This window comes from Epinephelus lanceolatus, chromosome 12 (genome assembly GCF_041903045.1).
Source record: "Epinephelus lanceolatus isolate andai-2023 chromosome 12, ASM4190304v1, whole genome shotgun sequence".
In the NCBI taxonomy this organism is placed as follows: domain Eukaryota; kingdom Metazoa; phylum Chordata; class Actinopteri; order Perciformes; family Serranidae; genus Epinephelus; species Epinephelus lanceolatus.
The window spans coordinates 15,620,190-15,638,904 of record NC_135745.1 but is presented as its reverse complement, the minus strand read 5'-3'; the positions used below and the strand labels follow the sequence as shown (position 1 = coordinate 15,638,904).

The following is an 18,715-nucleotide window of genomic DNA, read 5'->3' as shown; positions in this document are numbered from 1 at the left end:
TACACATCAAACTTTAACCAGAGTAAGCAAAAGGCCCTGAGCAGGACCATCATCTGAAGACTGACTGTTGCAACGCTCTAGACATTAGCTCTTTGTTTACTTTCCTCATTTCCATTTCTCTTCTTGTGCACTGAGCTGAACTTCCAATCAGACTGATGCCATTCATCAATGGGCTCCACTGTCACTGACACTGATTCAATGTGCTGCATCTGCCGAACAAAAAGGTGACAAGGGCCAACGGCACACACCTCAAAAACTAGGGTAACAGACACTCACCGATGGCCCAACTTTGACCGACAGCCAACCATCTGCTTGGTGTGTGTGGGCCCTTCGGCTTCACGTGCTTACTTGTACCTACTATGTTCTAAAACTAATATTTATGACACACGGGGGGCAAGACCAATCCTGCTTAGGGCATCCAGAAGTGTAGGGCCGGCCCTGGAAGTAATCAAACTGGTGAACCTCAATGGGTCAAGCAGGAGAATAAGAAACCTTAAACTCTGTTAGGTAATATTCTTGCTTCTAAAAACACAATCCTTCACTTAAAAAAAGAGTCCTGTCATAAGCAATAAAATACACCCTTACTCATTTCTCTGTCCAAAATTCAAATATACACCCCTAGCACCACACAGCTCAGTAGTTGAGTCTTATCTCATTTGTTTAATTTGTACACGTGTAGAAATGTGAAAAATTACAATTTGTGGTTTTAGGGGAAGTTATTTGCTGTTGCCTGGCAACCTCAAGGTGATGACGAGATTCTGGGAAGTCACTGCACGCAGCTGTCGTTTGTCAGGATATAGTTACACAAATTCCTCTAAAGCCACAAAGTATCTCTTTCACATTTTTGTTTGTGTTAAAATTTCAACATGTTAATTAGTCAGCTTTAGAGGTGTTGCTCGGCATATTTTTTTTACTTTGAAGAGAGCAAGGTTAGCTGCTTTTCCCTGCTTACAGCCTTTATGCTCAGCTAATAGTCTCCATGAAGCACAGTTATGAGAGTGGCATCAATCTTATCTTACTCTCAGCAGGAAAGCCAATATGTGTACCTCCCAAAATGTCAAACCATTTCCTCAAAGGCGCTACAATCACATAAATTGTACACATCATAACTATAAAGACACGACGTGTCTGACTTTGGTGACTCCAAGTGGTGGCATCAAAAGAGACAGCACCTCAGCTCGCCCTCTCAGCCAGTCATTCAGGTGCTGCAGCTGAGCAGTTCAGTGGTCATCAGTTAAAGACTGTGGTTGTAATTTGAGTGTAACTGTCTGAATATGAAGCAGAGCATTTCTGAAAAGGTTATGTATGCTCACTGAACCCAGCCTGCCTATTAAGTCAGAAAAAATTAAGGCTCTCTGAAAATTATACCTCATTTTGTTACCCTGTAAAATGTGAAAAGGTTGTAAATGGTCACTGAGCATTTATTTTCAGCTCATCATCATTACTTTTTGGTAGCTGGGTAACAAAGGGCACAGTGAGGTGAGACCATTTCAGTCCTCACCTGCTGCTGTGAGGCAAATGCTTCAAAGTTTAATCCCAAAACTGAATTCCTTTTGCATGTATAAGAAGAAAATCACCTGGTGGTCTAAGTTCAGCATCTAAAACCTCCACATTACCTCCTCTATAATGTAGCTATTGTGTATGCAAATGTCTGTAGATAGCTGTAGTAATAAGGCTGGTGCTGTGTCATAATGTGCTTTACTTTGATGCCAGCCATCAGAGCATTCAAATATTTCGAACAGTGGATATCTCATTTTGGAAGGAGTTTTTTCTTTTGAAAAGTTCATGAAATTATGTCTTGGCAGAGACACTGGCGACAGATTCACACAATGCTTGGGACTTGGAACGGAAAGAAAAGACGACTGTAGACATTTTCAGCTGGGTTTACTTTGTCTTCTGTTGACAACAGCCGCGCTTTGGGGCTTTAATTTTTTTTATTTACGTTCTCTTTACAACATATTATACAGAGTCATCAAAAGTTGTTAGTGCTCTGGAATTATCACAAGCATTAAAATAAATGTAAAAAAATGTAAGAAGCTCCAGTCATTTCAAATAAAGGAAGGTTATTGTGCAACTATGACTAATACAGTTCATAATACATATAAAACACTTTTTTAAAAGGCATTTTAATGCTGTTTGTCTTATGTCAGGTGTCTGTGTGGCTTTGCTGAAAAAGAAGAAAACATTCTAACTAATCCACGTGACTGGATAGTTAAACAGCGACTAGTGAAACAGATCTCCAGTTATAAAGATGTGGATTTTTAGCACCTCCATTGCCGTTATGAATTTTAAAGGAACATTCAAGTCTACACTGTCCACCCTGCATATCAAGCACGCAGATCGCAATCCATCTTTGGCTCAGGGTTGGGGAAGGAGCACCTTTAAAAGAAAGCTCTGGGGGAAGAGCCGACTCTATCTGTGGTGATACATATGGATTTTTGGCTTGGCTTAACACGCCAGATAAGTCTCTTCCTCCAGAGTGTTCTCCCACAGCAAGCACCTTCCTCCCCCTTTTTTTATTTTCTCCCCAGCCACATCGCGCTGAATCTGAGGCTAACCGAACCCTTATCCACCCCTCGTCTTCTCTCCGACGCCGCACGACGACCTCGATTTCCAATCGTCTCGGAATAAAATGTGCACCAGAGAGACAGCCACACAGTACCTTACATAACACACAAGGTCAGAAATATAATGACATATTCAATTGAATACAATTACATTTCCTCCCTGCCTCGATAAACATGTTCTCCATGTGTTTTCTTTTTGTACACATGTAAAAAATGTCTCAGAAAACATTATTTGCTTAACTTAGGGTGACGTACTGTTTTTATTTTTTTTGCTTTATATCAAATCTTCATTTTTAAACACACATATACATAAAACACGCGTCGTATTTGCGACCGGAAGAGAGCTAGCTAGATTATATATGTTTGGCGTCTTCAGTGAGAACTAAAGGCGGATTTCTGCCCATGTGTTTCCGTCCTTTGCCAGTGAGGGGCAGAGGAGAGCATTTTGGCATTCGAACCAGCAGAAACAAGACAGTAAAGGGTCGGAGGAAGAAGGGAAGGCGGGCTGGCAGGGGAACATGCCTTTGGGGGAGGTGGCACTTTGAAGGGCAAGTGAGAGGGCGTTCGTCGATCATTGGGCAAGCCGGAGGGAGGGGAGAGAGATGTCCGTCATCGAGTTTGAAAAAGAGAAGAAGAAGGACGAGGAGTAGGAAGGACAGAAGAGAGAGGAAAGAGGAGCAGAGCATTGAGCTGTAGGCCTGGCAGTCAGATAAGGAGAGGCTTAAAGAGTGGAGTGGATTGTGTATAGGCCTTTTCTGTGGGGGAATAATGCAGTGCACAGTCACTAGAAGACAGGAAGAGGAACAGATAAAGGAAGCCAAAGACGTAAGGACAGAAAGAACGAAACAAGGGTTTGGAGGGAGGAGATGAATCCCAAGATGGGAGCAGAGATGAAGAGTGAATAACAAAGGAGTGAAGACAGCAGAGGAGGCAGGGAGGGAGGGAGAGAGGAAGATGGAGAGAGAGATATCTCGTTACCAGCACGTGCTAAAATAATTAGCCCTGGGTTGGCGAGGAGAAACGTGCAAGCGGATTAACTGGACCTAAAATAACTCTGAGAGCACAGAAGCTGCACCTCTTCCTGGTAAGCCCCTTTTGTCAAGACTCCTGAGAGCATCCGTCAGCCCTCCGGGCCGTGACGTCATTCCAGGTCGTCAGTCGACGGCCGTCAAGTCAACAGCGGACAGCCTCATGCACTCAGGCACAAACAGCTCAGCGGGCACCCCTCCACCCCCATCCACCCTGCTCACCTCTTTCTTTATCGCTCCCCCTCCCCTGTTAGCTGAAAAATGTGCAGCTGTTACAGTAAGCCCGTACGCACTTATAGGGCCAGAAATAGCCCCCTTTAGCCAGGGCAGGGACACGGCGACAACCTCCATTAGCTCAAATGTGAGAGGATTGAATCACCCCGAGCTCGAGGGCTTGAACCTCTATCTACGCCGGCTGAGAGCAGGAATCATATTTCTCTCCCACTATCACTCTCCTCTCCGTCTCTGTCTCTCTTTTTCTCTATCTGAAGTCCAGAGTGCACTCACAGCTCCGCTCAGTGTGTGTGATTGAGTCGTAAACATTAAGGGGGAAGATTCAGGGGACTCTAAACACAGAGGGATGTCTTTCGGGTTCCTCTTAAGGAAGTTATGTGCGTTGTTAGGCCTTAAACAGTTTTACAGTTTGCCCAATGAGTGCATACAGAGTCTCCAATCAGCCGTTGTAAAAATTATTTGACGCTGTTGCCACTGATATAGTAGGACTATTCTTACAGCCAGTGCTGTCTTGAAAGAGAGGAGATAATGGGAAATAATGGGGGTTGCATCAGGCTGGGCAGTAAAGGAGGGAGCAGACTAGAGGAGTGGAGGCAGTCATGGAGAAGTCAGACCTTTATCTACAGGAGAGAGAAAAGGAAGAAAAGAGGGAAGGGAAGTGAGAGAGGAAGAGAAACAGGATAGAGCAGTTAGCATATAAATCACTTCTGTAATTTGAATTAACAAGAAAGTCAGGAAATTCACAGTGAAAGAGGAAGAAATGGGATTGGAGAGGAAAAAAGAAAGAAGATCAGTGCGAGGGGAGAAAGTTAGAGTTTGACACGTTGCCTGCGAAAAAAAAAGCAAATTGGCTTGTCCCCGCAGCTTGGGATTCGTGATGCGTATCGGACGCACTTGGAGAAAGCTTTTTCTGTGGATAGGATCACAATGAAAGGAACCAGAAAGGCAAAACCCGGGGAGCAGCTTTTTAGATTTTGTTATCAAACCCAGCCGTCTTAGGGTCTCGCTTCAAATGGCATATCTTATGACCTGACAAAAGTACTCGGGGTGCCGGCTGGTGTAAGAGATTATCACGACATCTTAGATCTCGGCCCATATAGCTGCGTCTACAGTCATCAGCCTGTGACAAGAGCAGATATGATTTGACTCATTTATTCAGGCACTCAGGTTGGCGTTGTGGTGGGTGTGAAGTAGGTTTGTGGTTTAACTCTCCTGCTGTCTCCTCAGTAGACTTCCCACTCTCTTATCCTCGATTGCTCCCTCCCCCCTTGGCCTCCCCCGCCTCCCTATTGGTTTATTTTTTGAAGGTGAGCTGGTTGACGAGGCGGGAGAGGAAGCCAACCGGTTCGGACTTTCCTATCCCTCCCTCACCACCGGGTCTCTGTTCCCCATTTCTGCGGGTCAGCTCCAGGTCGATGGTCATCAGCACCCGGGCCGGGCCCTGTTCCCCTCCTCCCACCACCCTGTCTGTCTTTTTGGCTATGGTTTGCTGCTGCGGCTTGGACTGCACCATCGGCACTGCCAGGTGTATGGGCTGGAGCAGCCGGTCGACGAGCCCGCCCCAGCCCCTCCCCGTATCCTATTTCTTATCCTTGCGAGACTCCTTCTTCTTTTCCGAGGCGGCCGCCTTCACCTTGGAGGGGTCGGCGGGAGGCACGGGGCCCTGTGGGGGAGGAGGGAGAGGGGGTCGGGGGGAGAACAGGGGAGGAGAGTCACTTCAGGAGGAAAGGAGCGTGAGGGAGTGTGAGAGAGAGAGAGAAAGAGAGAGAGAACGAAAGACAGAGATAGAGAGAGAGAGAGAACGAGGATTCAGGGAAGGAAGGAGGGGTGAGATGGGTGCGTTAGAGGTGAGAGGATGAGAGATGGAGTTAGCAGGACAGGTGGAGCTGTGTGAAGAGGAGAGAAAAACACATTTAGGAGGAGAAGGGGGAGAGAGTCAGACATACAGATAGGGGGGAGGAGGTAGAGAGACAGTCCTTTTAGGGGAGGGGGTAGCAAGTGAGGGGGGGCGGTGTCCAGAGCTGTAAGGGGGTGACAAAACAGGTAACCATGCGTTAGGATGGGACACAGTGGCAGGCAGGCTCCATACACCTGTGAGAACTAAGTGACAATTGATCAATAACACACACTCATACACAAACACAGACACACACACACACACACACACACACAATGTACACCAGATTAGGTTCCTATTGAGATCTGACTATTTGAGATACTTGCAGACAGAATAGCTCTTGTTTTCCCTCAGTGTGATTGTTGTCACAGTGAAAAAGTTCCCACTAAGTAAATCATTAACTAACTTAACAATCTGTGGATAAACATTTTAAAAGTGGTGATAAATTTGACTAAAAAGAGAGTTTTTAGACATCTAGGCAGTGGTGGAAGAAGAACTCAGATATTTGACTCCAGTAAAAGTAGTAATACCTCAGTGAAGAAATAATCTGTTACAAGTAAAAGTCCTGCATTTTTACTGAAGAAGAAAAGTATTAGCAAAATACACTTAAAATGCCTAAAGGAAAAAGTACTTGCTATGCTGAATGGTCGGCTGATATTCAGACAGAATTGTCAACTCATTACACTGTGTTTCCATCTTCAGTCTGACATTGCACCCTGCATAACTGATTTTGTGGGGGAGAGGGGTTCAATTTTCCCTAATCAATCACTCAAAACCAACGTATTTACCTGGATCTAAGGTAATTTTAAGTAGACAGTGGTTCATAGCCATGCCAACCATCTGTTGTGCCGGGGTTTTAAGAATGACGCAGCGCGAAGGAAAGCAAACTACCATATCGGGCAATTTTGAGAAGACATGTCGATTAAGAAGAGCCTCGATAGCAACATCAGTCTTGTCGATACGGCGTACCACTTCACATTGATGTTAGACCCACCCATGGTGCTGACTGGCTAATCATTAGTCCCTCCGCCGTTTTTATTTTAATTGATGAACCACTGTTTCATGTCACAATGCCAGACAAGTCAGTCAACCTGGTGGATTGGGTGGATTTAAAGGTCTGGACCCAGGGAAGCAGAATGGCCCATTTAAGAATAATAAATATTATATTACTTGACTATAATTACTGATGTATTAATGTGCTCATTGCTTTAATATTGCAGCTGGTAAAGGTGGAGCTCCTTTTTGACTATTTATAGATATACACACTGCAGAGTAGTTTGTGAATTTCACTGAGGGATCAACAAAGTTTTATATTTATCTAAAATGTTCCATCATTATTTAGTCGCTGATTATATTTTGTATTAATGATCTGAATCCGCAAACTAAGTAGTTATCAAGTTATTAAATAAATGTAGAGGATTAAAAAGTAAAAATGTACAAGTATAAAGTAACATAAATGAAAATACTCAAGTAAAGTACAGGTAACTCAAAACTGTACTTCAGTACAGTACTTGAGTGAATATACTTAGTTACTTTCCACCACTGCATCTGTGGCACATTTTAACTTTGGTTTAAACATCATTTGGATACATATATTTCAGTGTAGCTGGGATATGCAACACAATGAAATACAGTCATTAAAAGGCTGTTTGCAGATTTAACACTACACATAAAATCCATAACCTCATTTGAATTATTCAAATCGAGCCTTTTTCATCTGTGAAATTAAGTTGCTCTTGCTTTTAAGTTCATTTTTTAACCTCAGACTTAGTGTCATTCTAAAGATTGCCATTGTTATTCAAATTCTGTTGTTTTTGTTGTTGTGTCTTTCCCTCTCATGTCTTTGAGCATAAATTGTCAAAATGCATAGATTGTGAAAAAAAGCAACATCTTGTCAGGACCCTCTTCAAAAAAAAATGATGCGTCTCTTGGGGCTCATTCTGTTGACAATCAAATTTGCTCAAAACTTTCACCCTATTTCAACCTAGACGCCGACTGTCAGTGATGACTGTCCTGCAGATCAGCACATCCATGCACACTGGGTCTGTGAAACATTTCGACTTGTCGACACTAACATTTATATGAAAAGGTGAAAAATGAAATTGTTTGAGAGCTAGCTGCACTTCAAGGCCTGATACCCCATCACATTCAGAGAGGGGAAGTACCTGGAAATGAAATATTTGTTTACAAATTACATAACTGGGCTATTAAATTAATTATTAAAGTTCACAGTGGAATAAAGAATTCGTTATGCCCATGCCCAAGGATGGATCTGCTTTACTGGCTATGTGATATTTTTAAAAGAAAGGCCCACATTCAACCTCCATTCATCTAACTCGTACTTATATAATTCATCCATTCACTCCCACTCATTCTGTATACTGTCTGTGCAATGTCTAAAAACATCCAAGAAGAAATCTATAAAAGAAAGAGGAGGAAGGAAGTAAAGTGAGGCTTCATTTGAGCACAACAAATCCATCAGGACGGACTGGACAGAGTGGAGATAAGGTCAAGGTAACACTTAACTTTACAATAGCTGTATTCCAGTGCATTAACCTGTGAGTTAACCTATTGAAAAGTATCACAAGTGCACGATAATACTCAGGCGGAGCTTAATGAAACTTCCCTCATATGTAATGGTTTTAACCAACACTGTGTACTTTTAGTACTCTTCCACAGGTTGGACTATGGGGCCAGTACACTGCTGTAAAGTGTTACAGCAGAGGACAGTTCGAGTGAATAGTATGCATGCTGGATCTGGGGTTTGGAGAATGAAATACATCCTCTAATACATCAGGTTAGTCAACGGTGGAAAGCACACTAGACGCTGCCTCTAGTCACTGAAGCTTCGGCTAATAATACCCCACTGATTGCATTAGAAAATGTATCATCTCTAATGATGCACCGTGCCGAAGCAGCACGCGCTCTGATAAGACAGCAATCGAGGCGTACGCTGCAGCTAACATCCGGCTCCACAGGGCAGCTGTGCAGCCCATCCGGTGTCATTACCTTCGATCATACTTACATTCCCTCATCCATCATTGTATTGTTTACCATTATGCATCCCACGGTAGGCTCAGTTTCTGCTGTATTGCAGAGCTCCCACGCTAATGACGGGGCTGCCTCGTAAACACACTCGAACCTGCTTAGGCAGAATGCAGAGCTGCCCTTGTTACAGGGGCTGCACACACTTCAAAGGAAATGTGGGTACAGTGGCAAAACAGGAGGGACTGGTGGGGAGGTTGGTGGGGAGGTAGATAGGGAGGTAAGTGGCTGCGTCCCCTGCTGCATACTAAAGAGAGACGGTGACAGGTGAGGAGGGAGAGTGAGAGGTAGATGAGGAGTGAGAGGTAGTGATTTTCTGTCCAGAACCGAAGCTGATCAGAACCCAGAACACCTGAGGAGGGAGAGGAGAGAGACTGGAAAAGGGAGGTGATGAGGTGATGAGGTGGTGGTGGTGGTGGAGGGGAGGAGGGTGAGGGAGGATCGACAGAGCGAGAGAGGAAGTAAAAAGGGAAGAGGAGAGGGGGAATTACAGATAGATGCTTCTCATGGTCAGCAAGGAAGTCAAAGGCAGGGAGAGGCGGGAGGTGGGGAAGGAGAGGAGGATGCGACTGTAGAGAGGGAGAGAGACTGGGGATCGGATAAAAAGGAATGTGAATGAGAGAGCGAGGGAGGGAGTGAAGTAAAGTGGAGTTGGGGTGGTTGGGGTGGTTGGGGGGGGGGGGCAATTGGGGGATGGAAAGAAGAATGGGTGGGTCGTGTGTGCGTGCGTGTGTGTGAGCTCAGATCGATACCGAGTGCACTCAATTATCATTCCAGTACAGTGTGTGTGTGTGTGTGTTCATTCCTGTGAGCTTTCTTATGTGTGTGGCTGCGGGGTAAACTCCTCTCCCACAACTCCACCTAATGGGGAGTAGCACACACCACAGGGCTCCTTTGTCTCTCTGTCTCGCTCACTCCCTCCTTCACTCCCTCACCCGCAGTCTTTTGGAGATTTGCAGTGCAAGCCCAGCAAACGGAAAGTAGCGAAGATGGTGAGGCTGATACAAAATTGTGTTGTGTCAGCAGAGACTCCTAATAAGGGCTATTTGATCAAACAACCACTTATGAGCGCACTATAAAATCCCACGAGTCCTCTGTGTGAGGCGCAGCTACAAGAGAGGAATCAGCTCTGAGGGGGAAAAAAATAAATAAAAATAAAAAATAAGGGAGTGTGAGCTCAGATGGAACATTTTTCTTCCAAGCCGAGACTTGCGGGAGAGTAACTATAAATGACAACACTGTCAAATATTCCAGTGTCCTTTTGGCGGCGAGTTATTTATTCATATATGCACTGTCACCCGCCGCAGGCACTTGAGAGCAACTGACTGCAGCTCAAGAGCAACCTGACAATCACATGACAGTAAAAAGGAAAGAAGAAGACAGAGGGAGGAAGAGGGGCTCTGGGGAGATGAGAATGAGCACACTTGTTTGAGGTAGAAGGAATGGGTTGGCCCTTGTTGGTGTCGCCCCCTAGGCTTGAGCCACGGGGGCAAGATGGCGCACTCCTAACTGCCGGCGGAAGCCCGCCAACCGCCGCCGCTGCTCCCTCATCTTTACATTAGCTTATACCTGAGGCTAAATGACTCGCTGTCACAATAACACCTTTGATCTTCCGCCCTGGATATCTTTGCGCGTCGCTCATTTCAAAGCTGATTTTTTGATTTAGTAAAATGCCTTGAACCCAAATCCCTTGACTTCCCTTTTGTTCATTATCAGCAGGCGAGGCGTACAGTCGATTACAATACACCCCCGCAACCATCCAGCCCCCACTTTACCGCAGAGTAATCAAACAGAACTTGCCCTGGTGCCTTGTATTTACAAAAGAATACAAGCCACCAAAATGTCTGATTAATCCACCACTTGAGGCTATCACAGTCCCATGAGGAATAGGGGAAGAGAAAATACCCCAAACCCTTGGCGTGCAGCAGCGTAAGACCACTGATAACAGCCCAGACCATAATAGGCCCAGTGATTTTCATTTGACTCCCAGTGAGCAAAATCAGCAGCTCCCGTCCCTCTTCCCACTGCGAGCAAATCACAGTCCCATTCAACACAGCAATAGCATTGCTCGGCCATTTCACAGTAGCTGGTTTGATTTTTGCCCCATGGCTGTTTACTCGCGCTGCGCTGTTTGGCCCCCCTGAGGGAGCTGAAGGAGGGGTGAGGGCCACGAGAGAGAAAGAGAGAAAGAGAGAAAGAGAGAGAGGAGGGACAGTATGGGCTGTAAAGCACCTCCAACGCTCAGACGGCACTCGAATTTTAACAGCTTGAACACTGTTATTAGTGTTTCCAGGGCAGAGTTTGAATGACATGCTATTTGTTGTTGATATGTTGCTTTGAGGAGAAGTCGGCTAAGTGCGCGGACATGTTGGAGCTGCTTGGACTGGCATTGGGGGAATGCGATTATGAAACTGTGCCGTTATGCACTGTCATGTTAGATGTGTGCTATTGTGTGGCAGCGCTGCAACAGAATAGATGAATATTCCCTCTGACAACACGTTTCCTGAGCCTAACACTGAATGCTATAGTAATCTCTCCAAAAAGGACGTCATTTTATCATTTAGCGCCTGAATATGACAGCAAACCAAGCTGTTGCATTTGGTGGTGTCGACTGGATGTGTTCATGTGATGGGAGTGTTTGAGGAAAGGAGACAGAGGGAGGAGAAGAGGGGATGGTTCAGGAAGGAGAGGAGGGAACTTGCCTGTCTCTGCTGTGATCCCTCTTTCTTTTTCTTGCCATGTTTGCTGGAGGGGACAAAAGAAAGACAATGTCAGGATGTCGAATCTATCTCTCCCTCCAGTGGTCACAGGGCAGCATTGCCTGGCAGCCATCATAAAGAGAACATCAACTTAATCTACTGGCCCCGTCTCAAACACAGCCCCCAGGAGCTAGATGCGATCTTATAAAATTGGATAGGTATAAGCAAGATGATGGATCCATCATCTTCATGATCTGGTGGATTATCTACTCAGAAACTTACGCTTCACCACTTTTAATCATCTTGCTTTGGACCTATGCAGTGCCATTTTTAGATGAAATCTAGATGAGAGATGATTATCCGTCTCTTTCCAGCTGACTTACTTCAAATCTAAAACTAACACACACCTAACACACCTAACCAAATCAAATTGTGGCATGGCAGCTATGCCAGCTTGGCCACACAGGTGTCGGTGCCAGGGATGGGCTCCAGCTTCAGCTCCAGTCCCTGGCACAAACCCGACTGGCAGAGCGCCGCCGGCCACAGGCCGGGCACTGACCTGACACTGAGGCTGAAGACACGGCGCGCCACCAGGAACCTCATCAGGTAGTAGATGACCACGATGAGCACCAGCAGGCCCAGCACCACCCCAATGATGGCCCCAGTGATCACGCCAGCCTGGATGGGCACTATTGATGGAGGGGAGGAAAAAGGAAAAGAGGAGGGAGTGTTAGAAGGTGCACACAATTCGAGGATAATAAAGATGAATAGAAAGCAAGTGACAGCGAGAAGTTGGGAGTGTTCAGAAGGAAAAGGAAGATAGGAAGAAAGAGGAACGTGAACGATCAGGAAAAGATGTCATAGGAGGGAGGAAATGGAAAGGGGAGGAAGGCAGGGAACAAAGCTAGAAGGAAAGAGAGATGAAAGTAGAACAGACAAGGAGAGCAAAGGTAAAATAAAGGTTGAATGAAAGATGGAGAATACAAGTGCAGTGGAGGCAGAGAGGGAGATGAAGAGGAGGGGAGATAAGGTAGAATAAAGGTGAGAGCAGTAGCAGGGATAGAGTCACGGAGGAAGAAGGTGGGGGAAGGGACGAGGACGGTGGAAGACGATGGAAAAGGGGAAAGGAGAGAGAAATAGGAAGAGAAAGCAAGGAGAAGGGGGAGAAAACAAGTGAAGGGGAGGCAGTGATAGCAATCTCAAATAGAGAAAGAGATAAAATTGTAATTGATTTCATTTAACAGGAGGTGCAAGGAATTCTAAACGAGGCAGTGCGACGACCGGTCTGAACGCAGTGCTCGCTTTAGTCTGATGCACAGCGTAAATTGAGATTAATTGCGGAGTTTGGAATGATTATAACAACAATTGAGAACAGTTGGCTTCTGATGAAGAAAATTCCCCCAAATATGCCATATGGGCTCAGTGGAAGGCTTATGAGCAGACACAGATGTAAGACAATGCAGACATTAGACTTTACATAGTGGGAGAATTTGATTTTGCTGAGAAAACCCCGCAGGACTCACTGTACTCCCCCTCCCACCCTCCCTCATCTCACCCTTCTCAAAGACCAGCAGGCGGACGCTGGAAGGCCGGCCCACTATGTCAGGGGGGTTCTTGGCGTCGCAGGTGAAGGTGCCATTGTCGTTGAAGTCCAGGTTCTTGATCAAGATGGAGCCATCACGGCGGCTTGGGTTTCCCACGAACTCCAGCCGGTCCCTGAATGGGCCCTTGTTGTCCACGTAGGGAACACCACCGGTGTAGTGGAAGATCTGTAAAGGACAGACAGGGCATTGTTGTGTTCATGCATGTTGGGTCACCAAAAACACTCTAAAGAGTAACTTCTGCATTTGACTCAAAATACAGTACAGCTGTTGCATGACAGGGGCATTAGTGACCAGGCAGGATCAATCCACCTGATGAGGGTGGCTCGACCACAGGTACTTTCCCTGTGCACATTCATTTTCTGTCTCCATCACCAGCAGCCATAACTGTTTTTTGTTGTTTGAGTAAACTACACGAGGCAGGCTGAGGAACACCGAGTTTGGCTGCTGCATCTCGTTGGCTCGTTTCTGGCAGTTTGTCATAAGCTCAAGGAGACTATGTTTTTCATTGAGAGAAAATGTCTTTCTTTTTCCTGTCATGATTGAATGTGTGCACAGCACCAGCCTCAGGTAGCCAGCTGGAAGCAGATGGGTTACCAAGAGGCAAAGAACCATTGGGGAAAGTTAAGAAAAAACAACAGAATAACTGTAGTTTTAAAGAGTTTTCGGCGTAACTGCGTCTCTATAGGAATGGTCCTGTTTGAATCTCTTTGATCCATATTAGTGGTTGGTCACTGTCTTATTAAGATGTTTTGGCCACTTGGGGGCAGTGGAAACAAGCTGTAATGACCCTATAAAGGTGACATGGCAAATGTGTTAGCTTATTTAGACATTTTAGAAATGCAGGGCAACACTGGCATTTCTGTCCACCTGGCGAAGTCCAACATTTATTCATTTAGCTTTGTTTTGGTCTCCACAAACTCCTGAGGGCTTGCTTCTGTCTGTGTATTCCTTTTAAATATTCCATCACATTTAACTGCTAGCCGCTAACATCATCTGTCTGCCTTTTGGCCTTGGACAAGTAGTGTACAGTGGATTATTTTTTTTCACTGAACAGCTGCGTTTTTCAGCTGAAATGACGCTATGAGAGCAGAGAGTGGACCAAGACAGTCAAGTTGAGGGTTGGAAAACCCAAATCAATTAGCTGAAAGATGCTAAAACACTTCCCCAAAAGTGTGTCATTAATTCCCTGTTACACAAAGAGCAAGAACTTTCACATAACACTTGATAGATTTAAAAAATACTAATCAAAGCAGCTTTAAAAGTCTGGTGTGTAGAATTTAGTGGCATCTAGTGGTGAGGTTGCAGACTGCAACCAATTGAAACTTGAAGGAGAACTATGGTTGCTGACGCCAAAACAGTAAATCCCGAATGGCCCTATCTAGAGCCAGTGTTTGGTTTGTCCATTCTGGGCTACTGTAGAACATGACAGACTCTGTGAAAGAGAGCTGGCTCCACATGTGGATATAAACAGCTCATTCTAAGGTAAAGAAAACACAATGATTCTTAGTTTCAGGTGATTATAGACTAATGACAACATAGTTATGAATATTATATAGCATTTCTGCTAATATATCCCCCTTTATCCTACACATCTTACACTTTAAGTCAACATGTTGCCAATTTTATTTTTAGCCGTCTGTGGCTGCTTGACTTTGGACAGTTCTTCCTCATATGAAGCGAGGGTTTGAGGACAGAGGGTGCTGTGTGCTGCACATATTGTAAAGAGGCAAAATCTGTGATTTGTGATATTGGGCTAGATAAATAAAACTGACTTGACATATAATATATTTCATTTTAATGGAAAAGGGGTAATTATCCAAGAAAAATACTGTTTTATTATAACAGACCATTAGTAATGACAAATGCTGAATGATGCCAGCCCCACAAATGGTGAATGGCAGATTACAGCTAAAATAAAAGCTAACTGATCTGAGTGCTGATGTCCCAGACTCCACAGGATCAAGGTCAAATTTGGTTGATATGTTGTGAAACAGTTAAATAAAACTGTCAGCACACGTCTGATTGAAGGTTTGAGGCCTATGAAAGCCATCCATGAAATGAACAACAGCCTTTTCACATGATACACACGTGTCGGAAATCAAATACGACGTTTGAAAGGACAAATGCACCATGAAAACAGATAGACATATGAAACTGTAAATCTGTCCCGGCGGGTAAAGAAATGAGCGACAGAAGATAAGTGGGAAAAAAAGAGAAGAGAAATCTAGTTTCAAAGTGAGGGCACTGCGGGAGATGGATGGAAGCGAAGGAGGTGAGGGGAGAAGATAATGAGAGAGGAGGGGAGGGACAAAGAAGGCAGGGCTGGGGAGGAGGAGATTAAGGGAGGTGGACAGAGGGAGGCGCAGTCAGGACGGGGAGATAGAGAGATTAGAGAGATGGCAGGACGATAAGGGCAGGGAAAGCGAAATTAAAGAGCAGGAGGCAGGTGAGGCGGCAGGAGGAGTGGGAGAGAAAGTTTCTGTGCGCTTGTTGTTTCCTTCTTGGAGTTAATACACCAATCCTGCACTTGTGTGTCAGAATAAATTGAGTATTGCTCAAGTGTGTGATGACATTTTAGACGTTCACACAGTCCCGAATGCGTCGGATTAAACCAGGATTCCTTTCTGATGATTTACAAGTATTCTGTTCAGTGAGAGTGCTCTGGAAATTACTCAAAATTCATGAATCCTGTAGAGAAAATGATCCGCCATGTTTAAATTCCTGAGATCCTGATATTAAAGCTGCACAAAACAAGTCTGCAAGTGATCCCGAATTGATCAGCTCATTGTTTCAAGCACTGCTCTGCTCAGAAACACTGTCATGTGACATCACTACAGCACCCCCTTCTCTGACTAAATTTCTGTTCCTCTTCGTGCCTGGTAGGGGCGGAGATGGTGAAAACAAAAAAGTCTTTTGGTAGAAAACGCAGCCATTGTTGCCGAGTCTCTAGTGCTGTTGGTGCAAAAGACACGTTTGTAATTCCCTCTTAAATATTTATTTGGAGCTTCTTGACTGAGAAAAAAGGTTAACTTTAAGTGGGAGTACATAACATGAGAATTTCATTTAGGAAAATATGGAAGGTGGACCATCCCTTTATGATTTATGCAAAGATGTCTGGCTTTTTAGCTGCTAAATGCTTTACTATGTTCACAAACTACTCACTAACTTTGTACGTCTGCACTTTGGTGCTGAGCAAGAAGTATACAGGAGGTTTACCAGAGCCTTTTTCGACAGATGACAGCATGAGAGTAAATCAAAACAGCAAAGCCGTGGGCTGTAAAAGCAAAACAATGAGCTTAAAGATGAACTTTTTGAAGAGCTTGCATTAAGTTTGTTCCATGACAATCTCAATAAGTGCAGCTTTAAAGTGGATGTGACTAATTTTATAGAGATTTAAAGATTGCTTTGCAGGCTGCCTGACTGTGACAGCTAACTGTCTTGTAAAAGCATATTTTCCTTACAGGATGATGACAGATCAGATGATAGTACACTTATGTCGTACCACAATTATCAATAAGTAGACTCTGTGTGTGTGTGTGTGTGTGTGTGTGTGTGAGAATTTGCATCTTACAGAAATGCTGTCCCGGGAGCCATCAGGCCTGTATGTCCAGGAGAAGGTGACGTCCTCCGAGGTCCAGCGCCAGGAGAAAAAGGAACAGGACAGCCGGATGTCGGAGCCCAAGAGGGCGTGACGCTCCCAGCCAGTGTAAATCACTATAGCCTGGGACTGCTCAGGTACTGGGAGACACGGAGCAGATAGATATGGTTCATTCACAAATAAACCCACCTATCCACATCACAAGATAATGTGTTTTGATTTAATATTGCCTTGACTATAAAGTCACAGTAAGTGATCAGAATTGCAACCTGCAAAAGCTGCTTGTTAGAGGAAAGCAAGCAACAAGACCATATCTGCACAGTTGTCTACATGACTGGACATAAAAGTACATTTATGTGTAAAGTACTGATCAACATATTCTTGTTCTATTATACTTCTGATGGTATAACCCTGTATTGAATGTCAGTTTGTTCGTTTACAACTTTTCACCCTTAAATCTATCAAATAAATCCCAAATACTTAGATATGCACCCACACACACACACGGTTAAACTGCACATTTAGTGGTGTCAGATCCACCATTGATTCAGACGTGCACTTGGTAAATATTTGGATTATTACTGGAATATTGGTGCTAGTCTCTCAAAGTCAAAGGGGAACATCATTTTCTCCATTAATATGGATTATGTTGGCTTAATCATGTGCGCTGTTTATGCTCGAATAATATCTAATGATCGATGTTAATTTGGTTTTGGCTGCAAAATCAATATTTTACTTCCCTCGAAAATGCACTCAGCATCTCAAACAACCACCAAAGCCCTTGGGAGCTGCACAGCCCTGCCACTCTAACATCAGCCGGAACAACATCATTTTTTTGTGTTATGTTTCCCTTAAAATGTGTGAATGGGCCACCAATGAGTCACAGTATTCTCAAAGCTACATTAACACTAATGCCCATAAGTGTCGTGGAGCTTGGTGCCATCTTTCTTATAACACCCAGAGAGTAAAGTTCACAGCCCTCACTGCGAGCGACCTTGAGCGAACGCCGTTAGTGCAGCCAGCCCCCGCAAAACTTGTCGATGAAATCGTGCTTGACATTTTTAATTAAAATTCTGACAAAAACTGCAAATATCTGACAGGAGGGGAGCACACAAAGCCGTCTGCTTGAGAGCAAAACGTCTGCCAGCCCTCCCTTTTAAAGTCATAGTATTACTCTTTAACTTTGAAAGCTTAGGGCCAGCTGCTTTGTAAGAGGAGCACAGATGTACAGTGCTGGGTCATTTAGCATAAAGCACCTGAGAATGAACGATGTCCTCTACAGGTGTCCTAAAGGCTTTTTTTTAATTGAATCAATAAGCAAATGTTAAGATATTAATTTAATTGCTTTAGTTTAGTATTAAGCCGGTGTACAGGGAGATATTACAGAGATCAATTAATTCCCTACTAAGTCTATTGACCTTTTTTTATATCATCAAGTCCATCAGTTTTCAAGTAAGCACTGAAGAAGAAAACAGAAAAAGCCCTCGTCATCATATTCTCATTTAACCTTTCACCCCACATCAGTGGAAAGATAATTTCTACATCTTCGCATTCAATAGATGAAATTCACTGTGGGTGTCTTTGAGACCTCCTCAAAATAAAACTTAATAAAAAAACAGTTCAAAGAAGATTCAGTCTTTCTTTTTTTACCTATTCCCAGGAGGACAACCGACGCCAGCGCCAAAAACGTCAGCATGGTTTCTGGCTTCTAGGGAGCTCCCAAAAGACTGATGCTGCGGACCTGACAGGAGCCTGTCGAGGAAGAGTCCCACTCTGGAGGGAGTGTGAGTGGAAGGAGGAGAAAGAAAGAAAGTGGAGTGGAGGGGTGCAGGACGCCAGGACAGAGGGCTTCAAAACTGGACAACAACAGAAAACCCACTGTCCCCTGGTTTATACCCAACCACACCCCTCGCTCAGGCCCGGCCCGGCCCATTCCTCCTCTCCACACACCCCCCACCCCCATCCATCCTGCCATTTCTCTCCATTTCGTACCCTCATTGAAACAAATTACACACATTATCTTTTGAAGTGGACGAGAAACGC

The 18,715-nt window shown here is 44.5% G+C and overlaps 1 protein-coding gene across 3 annotated transcripts; it reads right to left on the bottom strand.

Annotated features, from left to right (window-relative positions):
• Positions 1–1,871: 1,871 nt before the first annotated feature.
• On the bottom strand, positions 1,872–18,543 carry mpz (myelin protein zero). Of its 3 annotated transcripts, none has more exons than XM_033649970.2 (6): positions 18,323–18,543; positions 16,646–16,812; positions 13,026–13,239; positions 12,030–12,159; positions 11,474–11,516; positions 1,872–5,492 (listed from the first exon to the last, which is right to left on the bottom strand). In XM_033649970.2, exons 1-6 carry the CDS (start codon positions 18,366–18,368, stop codon positions 5,409–5,411), a joined length of 684 nt encoding a protein of 227 aa, XP_033505861.1. In that variant the 5' UTR covers positions 18,369–18,543; the 3' UTR covers positions 1,872–5,408. The 3 variants fall into 3 exon arrangements, with proteins under 3 accessions (XP_033505861.1, XP_033505863.1, XP_033505862.1); XM_033649972.2 differs by having other exon boundaries at positions 1,872–4,449; positions 18,323–18,542; XM_033649971.2 differs by lacking the exon at positions 1,872–5,492 and adding an exon at positions 5,499–5,850.
• Positions 18,544–18,715: the final 172 nt, after the last annotated feature.